The sequence below is a fragment of the Aegilops tauschii genome, chromosome 6 (assembly GCF_002575655.3).
Source record: "Aegilops tauschii subsp. strangulata cultivar AL8/78 chromosome 6, Aet v6.0, whole genome shotgun sequence".
In the NCBI taxonomy this organism is placed as follows: Eukaryota; Viridiplantae; Streptophyta; class Magnoliopsida; order Poales; family Poaceae; genus Aegilops; species Aegilops tauschii.
Window position 1 is genome coordinate 358,324,855 of NC_053040.3, and position 11,944 is coordinate 358,336,798.

Genomic DNA, 11,944 nt, shown 5'->3' on the forward strand with positions numbered 1-11,944 from the left:
TTTCGTTTGTAGTCCGTATTGAAATATATCCAAAACATCTTACGATATTCAACGGAGAGAGTACATCATACGAGGCAATTTCTTCCAAGTTCGAAAAAAAAGTTTCGTACCAAGCTGGGTTTTTCATGGCCAGCCCGAGCTCTGTGTTAGCGCAGGTTGAGAGGAGACACAGTACTGAATGAGCTAGCGCACGTGAACTTCGTGGAACTCCATCAACGACGACGGCCGAGCGGGAGAGCACATAATTTCAACGGGAGTTGAAGGCCATGGCGGCGTACGCCGAGATCGGCGACGAGGCGACGCATGGGGATAGAGAGATCGATATGTACATGCAGTCACAGCGTGACGCATGGATTCGATACGGACGAAGGTCTTTCACCTACGCCTGCACTGCATGGCACCGCCGGACCGCCCGAAGCTCACGGCCTCGTACGTACCTACCCGTGGCTGTGGGGTGTGGAGAACCAAATTTTGTCCAAATCTGTGGTGCCCGTGCGAGAGAAAAGACATGCACTGCATCCATGCGTACCAGTGCGACTGCTTGGACCTGCCTATGGCCAAGCCAAATGGTACCCGGCGCAGGTAGCTAGGCGCACTCGTGACATTTCTGGCTAAAGTACATGTGGGGCGTTTTCCACCGGGCTCAGTTTTGGTAGTGTCCAAGGCCAGATTGAGGAGCTATAGCCGATAGCATCGTACGCCCTATTACCACTAACCCATGTATGTATAGCTCAAAAAAAATAACCCGTGTATATATATTTATTTTTACAAATGTAGGCAAACTGACATACAAAGGCCACAACATATCATTAATCTGTGTACCGGAAATATTTCCGTTAAGAAATTAATGGAAAGGGGTGATAGCCCGGTTGAAAAATATCATTAATCTGTGTCTTTTTTGAAGGCATTGCTATGGAGTCTGTTCAAACGTGCTCTTCATGGTGAAACCCAATATCTGACCCTGAGTGGTTGGCTCGCGGGAACCTTCCTCGTAGCTCGTTTGCTGTCAAGGACGATGGATGGCGTTGTTGCTTGTCTGTTGCAAGTTGTTTGATGCATCGGTTGTCTTTGCTTTTTTTCACTTCTTTTTAATGTTTCTTGGCCGAGTGCATCCTCGTTATCTCGACCTATTATGGATACTTGTGTCCTTGCAGAGGATGGGTGTAATTGGTATTATCTTGATATTTATAAAGTACCGCTTCAGCTATTCCTCGGTTGCCTGAAAATCAAAATCACGGCGGTCGATTTTGTTGGAGAAGGGCCAATCCGTGAGCCCGAGACGAGGAGGTAGTAGTCTTCCGCGGGTCGTGGCGTCGAAGCTATAGGGGAGGAGGGTGGTTCGCATGTGAGTGTTCGTAGACCTCTTTCCGATGTGTGTGAGAACTTGTGGGAGGCGAGGCGGGAGGGCGGACCGGGGGAGAGGAGGGGAAGAAATCACGTCTACGCTTTAAGGAAGAAGATAAACAATGATACCTAGAGGAGGAAGAAAGCACCCTTTGTAAACACACTCACACAAATATTTCTACTCTCTTACTGGTGTATGGACATGCTTACAGACAAAGTGAATACGTCAAAAAACCCAGTAAATCGATGGTGCACGAACAGGTAGCTATTACCGCCGTGCCGTTGTCCTTGGTCTCTGACCATTGTTGAACCGTTGGTTGAGATGCATGCGGGCGTGATTAAGATGCGTAGAGTTAGCATCGCACATATCCAGACGCGAACAAGCTGTCATGCATACATAAATCCAACGCCCGTGTGCGTGGTGCGTCGACCTACGTCGGCTAGTGTCGGTGGACCCAAATCCTCAGCCGCTTCACGACCGTGTGCGTGAGCGCGGGGCCCGCCCGCCGGGCAAGCCCCCTCCCCACAGTCGGTGGACCCCTGGTCCACACTCCACAGCCGCTTCACGACGCTCGCTCGCTCCACTCCATCGACTGTGCTGCTGTACTCACTCGTACTCACTCCCTTAATTTCTCTGAGCTGTACATGCGATTACAAGCTCAATTTACAGCAGTACACTCAATGTGTACACTACAGTAACATTCTACCAATACGCTCGTATGCCGTCCGTGAGAAAGAACTGCGGGCGTACGTAGCGACGTAGCAGAGGAGCGTACAGTAGCCAGTGTGGAAAGGAGGGGGCAAAAGGCGATAGGGAAAAGCATGACAACGATATGAACGAAAGGAATCAGACAGCAACCTTCTTATTAGCCTCCTCCATACCCTCCCCTTCCTCCTCCTCCTCCTCGTCTCCTCTTCTTCTCCTCCCCCTTGTCTCGAGAGCAAGCAAGAAGACGACTAGTAGCCGATAGCTAGCTAGCATGCAGCCGCACAAGGGATAGATAAGAGCCGGGGAGACAGAGAGGTATGGGGAAGAAACAAAGCCCTCGTTTCTCTCTGCGTGCGCGCGCGTGTGGGTTTGGGTGCTTGCGAGCTTCGATTTGTTCTCCCACTCTAGCTTACTTGTTTCAGAGTGCAACTGCTGGTTTGGATTTCACTGCGGGAGTTTGTTCGTTTGTTCATCTTCGTTCCGCGATTGAGCCCTAACCCTTTGGAGTTTTTCTTCTTCCCCCCAGCTTCTTCTTGTCCAAGCTTCAGATCGATTCCGGCCAGGCAAAGACACACACACACATATGAGATAGGTATCGCCTTCTCTATCTTTATCTTTGGTGTTTTCCTCCCTCTCCTCGTCCGAGAAACAACTTTCTGGCCTCTTCTTCTTTGCACGTTTCCTGAGTTTGTTCTTGGCATATCTCTCATGGAAAGCGCTGCTTTTTCTTGAAGTGAGGGGAAATTTGCTGCTAGTTCCAACACCAGGCTACCAAAAGGGAAAGGTTTCCCTGTTGCCGGTGAGCAGCTGAAAGGGTGAATCTGAGCGGCGATGGCATCCAATTCATCGGCGGCGGCTGTCGCGGCGCTGTTCGGGATTAGGGAAGGGCACCAGCAGGACCAGATGAAGCCGCTGCTCGCCCAGCACCAGCGGCAGCATGTCGTCGCGCCTCCCAGCGCGCTGTTGACGGCGGGGCCAGACCAGGCGGCCGCAGCGGCGCCACCGGTGAAGAAGAAGAGGACCATGCCAGGTATGATAAGAAACTGGAGAATGCCCTTCCTGCAATTCCATTCGTGCATGCATAGCATCTCCTAGCGGACCTCGCTTGGATCTGCTAGGACTTTTTTTTAGATCATTCTGCTAGGAGTTTCCCTCGGAGAGATCTTAGATGCAAGAACGGCAACTCTCTCGTGGGCTTATGGTTTCTCCTTCTGTCGATCTTACTTTATCTGGCCCTTGTTTCTTGATTTCCAAATTCGATTCACAAGAGAAGAGGCGCCTCCTTAAATAGGAGTTGCGTTAGAGTCCAATATTTGTTTTCACTGGATTTATATGGAATGAAAATGGTCCCTTATGTTCTTCAGTTCCAGTTCTCTCTCCCGGCCCCTTGTCGAGTGAATTTTCTTCCGTGAGCTACCTCGATCGAAACCAAGCTGGATGTGGTCGTCACATCTTTTTACTCACTGTATACTTCATTTAAAGCTGCTTGTAGTCTCACCTGAATAGTAGACTAGGGAAAACCTAATTATTCCTAGTATTCATCCTGTTCATTCTTATTCCTCCTTTTTTTACTCATTCCAAATTTCATCAGTAGATATACGAGTTTGCGTACGTAATTCCTTGTGTGTTCGAAGTAAAAATCCTTGGAATAAACCGTCACTGCGGACTCACGGGTCACGAGTACTACCAGTTCAAATTGGACAAAAAGAAAGTAAAGTTTTCTAGCAAGATTCCATGTACATGAGCTGTTCTCCTCTTCACCCTTTTGCTCCTTGTTCCTCTTGCCAATTATGAGAGATACAGATAGTATAGGGGCCATGACGCGATCGTCGTCAATTCCTTTGTTCCCTATATTAGTTGCTGCAAATGCTCTTTTGCGTGTTTTCTTCCCCGAAGTCTCATGCAAATATTCTCCCCTTTGTTGCCTCCATTTGTCCCTTCCTCACCAAAACCAAAGGAAGAAACACCACCAGTACGTTACCTGCTACCTCTCTCCCTCACACCATGCGCCATTATTAGTCATAATAAGCTAATCGTGCGCCGTTGCCTTATCACGCATTAGCACTGTTGTCTGTAAAACATGGCAACTTCTGTGCCCCTACCATTTCAAGCTTATCGTGCATGTTAACGCGCAGCCGTTACTACTATGCATGCTCAGTTGCTCGCTGCCTACATTAATTCTAGTGATCGATCGATATCAGATGTGCAATTGAGTTGGTTATAATTAACTGCGGATGTATGTTGCATTGATAATACATGTATACATGCATGCAGACCCTGACGCGGAGGTGATCGCGCTGTCGCCCAAGACGCTGATGGCGACGAACCGGTTCGTGTGCGAGGTGTGCAACAAGGGGTTCCAGCGGGAGCAGAACCTGCAGCTGCACCGGCGCGGGCACAACCTGCCGTGGAAGCTGAAGCAGAAGGACCCGAACCAGGTGCAGCGGCGGCGGGTGTACCTGTGCCCGGAGCCGACGTGCGTGCACCACGAGCCGGGCCGCGCGCTGGGCGACCTCACCGGCATCAAGAAGCACTTCTGCCGCAAGCACGGCGAGAAGAAGTGGAAGTGCGACAAGTGCGCCAAGCGCTACGCCGTGCAGTCCGACTGGAAGGCGCACTCCAAGATCTGCGGCACCCGCGAGTACCGCTGCGACTGCGGCACCCTATTCTCACGGTACGTACGTTCCAGTTCTACGTCTAGTTGCTCGCTCGTTATACCTACCTTACGTTACGTACGCACCGCACACATGCATGCACGCACGGTTTTGGCAAGGACAAATCTGCGTTGGTTTCGGCATTGCATGCATGCACCCAGACCCAGGCGGCTAATAAGTTGAATATACTCTCTCCGTTCCTAAATATAAGTCTTTCTAAAGATTTCAACAAATGACTATATACGGAGCAAAATAGATAAATCTACACTCTAAAATATGTCTATATACATCCGTATGTTGTAGTCCATTTAAAATGTTTAAAAAAACTTATATTTAGGAACGGAAGGAGTACTTCCGTTTTCCATGGTGTCTACGTACCGTCTTTCGGTCGATGGATGACCTTTTGTGCTGGTGAGTGGTGACCCAAAGCCTGCTGAGTTAGGGCCGGGTTAGGGTTTCGTCTGAACTGTCGCTTCTCTAGTGCATGCTTAATTTGTTGAAGGGAAGGTTTGCACGCCCGTGGAAGAGTGAGAAAGACGGGGAGAGAATGCCACACGTACGGGGGGACAAGATAAATCTGGGAATTAACCGGCTGGGAACCTGCGTACACAGTCTCACACACGTGATGCAAGTGTTCCCAGCTAATTCGTGTAGTTATCTTACTACCGTATGCATCTTGGCAAAAAGAAAAGGCTTCCCATATGTTCCCTTGCACGAGCTCAGATGCACGTCGTACGCGTGCGTCACAGGCCACACTGCTGCTGCGTGGATGATTACCCGGGACGTCAAATGTAGCACAATCTTCGCCCAAGCACGAGAGCATGGGCGCACGTACACGCACGTTACACACACACTGACATGCTCCCACAATTGGGTCGCCACGTAAGCAAGCTGGTCTGCCCGCATTGTCATGTGAGCTGGCTGCGTAGCTAGATGCGGCGCAGTGCCTTCCGTTGGTCGTGTCAGAAGCTCGATCAGTGCTAGCACGGCCAGGTTCACGCACACACTTCACAGCTTTTCCTTGGATACGTTTACTCCATCCAGGCCCTCACAACCCTTCACGTGGGTGCAATTCTCAGGAGCTAGCAGCACAGCGAGATTCTCTCTCTCTCTCTCTCTCTCTCTCTCTCTCTCTCTCTCTCTCTCTCTCTCTCTCTCTTCTCTCTCTCTCTCTCTCTCTCTCTCTACATCATTGAAGCATCTGGGCTGGAGCGGGTTGGTGACCCTATCTTTCACTAGCTCGGCACACATTTCTCTAATGGGGAGGAGGCGTATATGGGATGCATCGGCAGAAGCTGCCTTGATTGAGATATGAATTTTAATCATTTTCTTTCACGGCCGCTGCTCTCTTCATGCAACATCTCATTCAGATCAATAATTCTCAAGGACCCGGGCCCCCTCTCCCCTACTCCTAGCTAGGGATCGGTACAGCAGCCCTTATTTTTCCTCTCATCTTCTTCCGGATCTAATTCTTGATTGGTTACTCGGGATGCGAGCTTTACTGCAAATCAAGTCTTCTGAGGTGCTTAACCCATGGAAATCCTAGTGTCAGCTAACCGCGCAAATTTGTGCCCTTGCTGCCTTTTCTCCTTGGAAGCTCCCTCCTGTGAGGAATCTAGCCATCCGATCCGTAGCTTAATTCTAGCCGCATAACATGACAAGCAACCTGCTTAACTCGTTTCCTCCTTTTCCTCCTTGATTGACATGAGTTTCTGGGATCTCGAGCTGTCATTGAGTGTGATAGAAGTGAAACCAACAGGTATAGTCAGATCATGTACTACAGACTCGAATGTATAATACTCCCTCCGTCCCATAATGTAAAATATTCTACATGGACGGAGGGAGTATAATTTAGGGGTATATTATCTAATTGAAAATAAGTGTTACAAAGATGTTCATAACTATGCTTTAATTTTGCGTTTGTGTGCCATGAATATTGGCCTCGAGTAATTAAATTCTCGTAACACCCTAGAATATGTACTCCCTCCGTCTGAAAATACTTGTCATCAAAATGGATAAAAAGAGATGTATCTAAACTAAAATATATCTAGATACATCCCCTTTTATCCATTTTGATGACAAGTATTTTCGGACGGAGGGAGTAATTATGAAAAAAATTGAGGGAATGCGAGACTTTCTAATTATTACTTTTCTTTTTGTGCTTGTGTTTTTCTTTACCTTTTTCTTTGGTCGGCATGTTAGTAAATATAATTTAGGGAAGTTTGCGGGTAATGTGATGTAAATATAGCGGCAAGAGTACTTATTAAAAGTTTATTACGGGACATATGTGATGTTTGTTAAATCCGCATAAACTTTGGGGTTGTTGATTCATGGAGTGACTAAAGTTCAGCAAAGTTCCCTCACTTTTATCCACATTAAAAAAAGATTGAGGGATCCATGCAACTTATCTCACATTAAAAAAGAAAAGATAAAGGCTTCTCATTAACTCATCGCTCACTATAGGTGAAAACATAAACAAAACTCATTACAGTTTGGATAATTTTGTATAACACCTTATGTATTATGAACATAAAAGGTACAAGAATAAAACTAATATTTGTTAATATGGGATAATAATTGCAGTCACTTAAGCTCATTTTGATTCACTTTGGAGTAATATTAGACTTGCAATTCGATGTCACGGGGAGACAGGTTCAAGGAACAAGATTTAGCGAAACATTAAAGGCCACTTTGATTTGTATGATCCTAATTAAAAACACGGGAATAGGAAAAAAAATGCAAGATTGGAATATCATGCCCATTTGAATTCTATAGGGGATTGGTTTGTTTGATCACGTCATAGGAAAAACAAAAGATTCTTGACTAGCCACTATTTTTCCTGCGAAGTGCAAAGAAATCCTTAGGAAAATTTCTTATGGGATTCAGTCCTATTTATCAAACAACCTATATTGGGAAACTACCCTTTTTAAAATATGAGAGAGAACCCCCAACCTCTGTATCGATTGATGCAGCTCTCTACTATTGCATAGTTTTAACATCTATAGTGTTTGATACAATAAAACCTTCAAAAAAAGAAAAAAAAAACAATGCCATGCAAACCAAATGGTAATTTAAAAAATCAGTTGAAAAAAAATGAGGAAAAGGAAAAATCCCAATTTTAGATTAAAAAATTTAAAGCTTGAAATGAAAAATCCGTAAGGAATCCTATCCTCCAATATTTCTTCGAAAATCCTCTAAACCAAAAGAATCCCTTAAATGAATTATTTTAGCAACTTGTTTCATATTTATTTTGTTTACCCTTGCTTACTATGGATACAATCATATAGATGGAATATTTCAAGAAGGCAATATGAACTAAAATTCAAAAAGAGAGGGAAAGAGACATAAATTGTGGATTATCCAACGGTTAAACTGGTTACATGATCGCCAAACAATTTTTGCAATCCAATACACACTTATAAATAAAAGATAAAAATGTACCATTGCCATACAACAATTCATCATAATTTTTTTAACACAATACAATCACATATGCTCATATTCACGCACATACAGTCATCTCTATAAATGCACGCACGCACATCCTACCCCTATGACTATGAGCACATCTGAGATACTGAGCTGGCACAAATATTGAGATCTTCATCAAACAATTCATGGTAGTGACACCCCATATATATATGCATGCATAGATGCTTTTTTCTCTAAAGAAAAAGTAGACTCAGCTGCGCGTCCACGGCATTTTTGTTGAGGGAGTACAGTGCGCCCAAGTTTTTTCTATATACAACATGCCGTAAAAAATACAGAATATTTTGTACTGCACTGTTGCCTTTGCACGGATGACAAGACAGCATATATGGCTTGCATCTGGGCAACTTCACGTGTTCGCAGTGTGACTGTGAAGCAGTACTGTCCTTACATTCCAGTCCTAGCACTTCATGAGGCAAATAAAAGCCTTGTTCGATAGGAGTATTTTGCAAGCGACTCATGCATTATATACCCTATACTTTATCCTTAATTTGGTTATTATGATGCAACTGCAGCATGTTATGCTCATGCGTATAGGAGCATTCAACCGCCACTAACAACTTCTGCATGCACTCATGACTCATACATGTTAACATGCAGGAGGGACAGCTTTATCACCCACAGGGCCTTCTGCGACGCCCTAGCCCAGGAGAGCGCGCGGCTGCCGCCCGGGGCCGGCCACCTCTACGGCGCCACCGGCGCGGCCAACATGGCACTCAGCCTCTCGCAGGTCGGCTCCTCCCTCCACGACGCGCACGGTCAATACCACCAGGCGTCCTCGGATCTCCTCCGCTTCGGCGGTGGCGGTGGCGGCGGCATGGCCGCCCGCCTCGACCACCTCCTGTCGTCGTCCAACGCCCCGTCCTTCCGCCACCTGCCACCTCCACAAGCGCCGCCCTTCCACCTCGGCTCAGCGCAGGAGTTCGTCGACGGGAATGGATCGCCCGCGTTCTTGCATGGCAAACCGTTCCACGGCCTCATGCAGCTCCCGGATCTCCAGGGCAACGGCTCCGGCGGCACGTCGTCGTCGGCTCCTGGTCTTTTCAACCTCGGATACATCGCCAACAGTGCCAATAGCTCCGGTACCTCCAGCCACGGCCACGCGAGTCAGGGACACATGGCCAATGACCAGATCAGCGAAGGAGGCGGCGGCGGAGGTGCTGGTTCTGAGAATTCGGGCGCGGCGTTCTTCAGCGCCGGTGGGAACTTTTCCGGTGGCGACCACCAGGTTGCTCCCTCGGGGATGTACAACGAGCAATCCGTGATGATGCCGCAGATGTCGGCGACGGCGCTGCTCCAGAAGGCGGCGCAGATGGGCTCTAGCACAAGCGCAGACGGCGGTGGCGCGTCCGTGTTCGGCGGTTTCATGGGCTCGTCCGTCCCGCAGGGCCGCGCACCCATGCTCGACCAGGGACAGATGCAACTGCAGAGCCTGATGAACTCGCTGGCCGGCGGCGGCAATGGTGGCGGAATGTTTGGCGGCGCCAACGGCCGCGGCATGATTGATCCGAGGCTGTATGATATGGATCAGCACGAGGTCAAATTTAGCCAGGGCCGTGGCGGCGCCGTCGGCGGCGGGGACGTGACGCGGGACTTTCTTGGCGTCGGTGGCAGAGGGGACATGATCAGGGGGATGTCAGTGGCAAGAGGAGAGAACCACAGCGGCAGCGACATGAGCTTCTTGGAGGCGGAGATGAAGTCGGCCTCGTCGCCATTCAATGGAGGCAGGATGCAGTGAAGAGCTTGTAGAAAGGCAATGAGCTGGCTTGCTTAAGCTCGATCCTGTAGTGAGCGAGTTGAGATCTTGGGATACATCATACATCCATCCATGGAACAAGCTGTTTACACAGGTTGGCATTTGGCAGCACAAATCTTTTGACTTGAGAGAGCAAGGTTGAGATTCCTCTACCAACTCGAGCCAGAACAACCGGAATCGTGAGACGAGACTATATATTTAGTGGCTGCTTTCCTGTTCATGTTTTGTTACTGTAGTTGAACCTTGTTAAATTGGGTTAATTCATACCGTCCAGAAGAGATAGTTGCATATACCGTAAGGTTTGTAGCTCGCTTTGTGAGGGATGATCAAAAATTGACCGCACCTATTCAATCTATTTTGTTCTTGCTCTTTTTTCACTATGAACTAGCAGAATCAGGCCCGCATTTGCGCGGCTAGATTTTCTTTTTATTATTGTGTTCATGTTTTTCTCTTTCTGCTAATATAAGTACTTCCTTTGTAGTATAAGATGTTTCGTTACAGAGATAGTGTTATGACCCGGTAGTGAATGCTCCCGCGAGCCGGCAGGTCGGCACTGTTCAACGGTGCATCGGGATGCCAGGCTGAACCATCAATGGCGCAATTTTGGTGGGGTGATGATGCTACCCATAAAAGAATGCACTAGTTTGCCTGGTGAATAATGTGTGTGCCCAAGAAAAAAGGTGGGATGGCTTTAGGGACATGTATACACTGTTTTAGTCTAGCTTTATTGTCTAAACAAGCTTGATGCTTGATAGATAACTCGGAGTCCCTATATGTTACAATTCTCATAGCTAAGTACTACGCTGATAGTGATTTGCTAATTGTCCCATTAAAGAAGAAGGCATCTTACACTTGGCAAAGCATCATGGAGGGGGTGAAAACACTCAAACTTGAATATGTATGCCGTGTTGGAGAAGGACAAAACGTTAATATTTGGACAGATGCATGGATCTCGCAATTTCCATATAGATTACCAATTATTAGACATACTAATCAGTTATTATCCAAGGTGTCTGGCCTGATTGATCCAACATCCGGTCAATGGGATGAACAACTCATCGAGCAAACATTTTGGCCGGTAGACATGAGACATATTTTGTCCATCTCGTTGCCAACATATGAAATGTCAGATTTTTTGGCTTGGAACTTGACTAGATATGGGACCTTTTCATTGAAATCTGCATACTATGCGGTATGGAAGGACCAGCACGGAGCTAAGGTCCCGAGGTGTAGCATTGCCGGTGGTATGACCATAAACCCTATTTGGGAGACTATGTGGAGCATGGCATGTCCGTCAAATGTGAAAATCTTCATATGGAGGAGCCTTCAAGGTACCCTGCCGTGTTGTGCTACTCTCGCTGATAGGTATATGAAGGTTAATACAAAATGTCCAGCGTGTGAAGGAGTTGAGAGTGTCAAACAAATTTTATTCCAATGTCGAAAAGCAAAACAAATCTGGTCTGGTATGGGCCAGAGGGATGTTATTAAGCGTGCCTACACTATTGATCTTACAGGGAAGCAGTGTTAGAATATCTCCTATCTATCCCTACAAATGAAGCTACAGTCCTTGGGTAGGGCAGTCCCAAATTGTGGTTGTGGCGGCTAGGTATTTGTGGTGGGAAAGGATGAAACTTGTTCATGGTGAGCAGACACAACAATCAGCGCGAATTATTTTGGCAATCCGTGCGCTAGTATCAACTTTTTCTGCAACATACTCCCTTTCTGCCAAAATTAAAAGAAATGGTTGGACTAGACCGATTAATGGATATGTCAAACTCAATGTAGATGCCTCTTGTGATTCACATACTCTCGAAGGTATAGTGGGTGAAGTAATTTGTGACAGTTCATGCAAGTTCTTGGCGGCAAGGAATAATCAATCTGGTGGATGTGTTGATGTTCATACGGCAGAATCTTTGGCCTTACGATATGGTCTGAATCTAGCCCAAACCTTTGCATGCTCAAAGTTGATAGTTAACTTAGATAATTCTGATG

At 47.0% G+C, this 11,944-nt stretch overlaps 1 protein-coding gene across 2 annotated transcripts; it reads left to right on the forward strand.

Annotated features, from left to right (window-relative positions):
- Nucleotides 1–2,098: 2,098 nt before the first annotated feature.
- LOC109765230 (protein indeterminate-domain 4, chloroplastic) lies at nt 2,099–10,329 on the forward strand. Of its 2 annotated transcripts, none has more exons than XM_020324015.4 (5): nt 2,099–2,368; nt 2,580–2,645; nt 2,788–3,083; nt 4,328–4,727; nt 8,797–10,329. In XM_020324015.4, the coding sequence occupies exons 3-5, from the start codon at nt 2,885–2,887 to the stop codon at nt 9,932–9,934; spliced, it is 1,737 nt and encodes a 578-aa protein (XP_020179604.1). In that variant the 5' UTR covers nt 2,099–2,368; nt 2,580–2,645; nt 2,788–2,884; the 3' UTR covers nt 9,935–10,329. The 2 variants fall into 2 exon arrangements, with proteins under 2 accessions (XP_020179604.1, XP_073357666.1); XM_073501565.1 differs by having other exon boundaries at nt 2,204–2,488.
- The last annotated feature ends 1,615 nt before the right edge of the window (nt 10,330–11,944 follow it).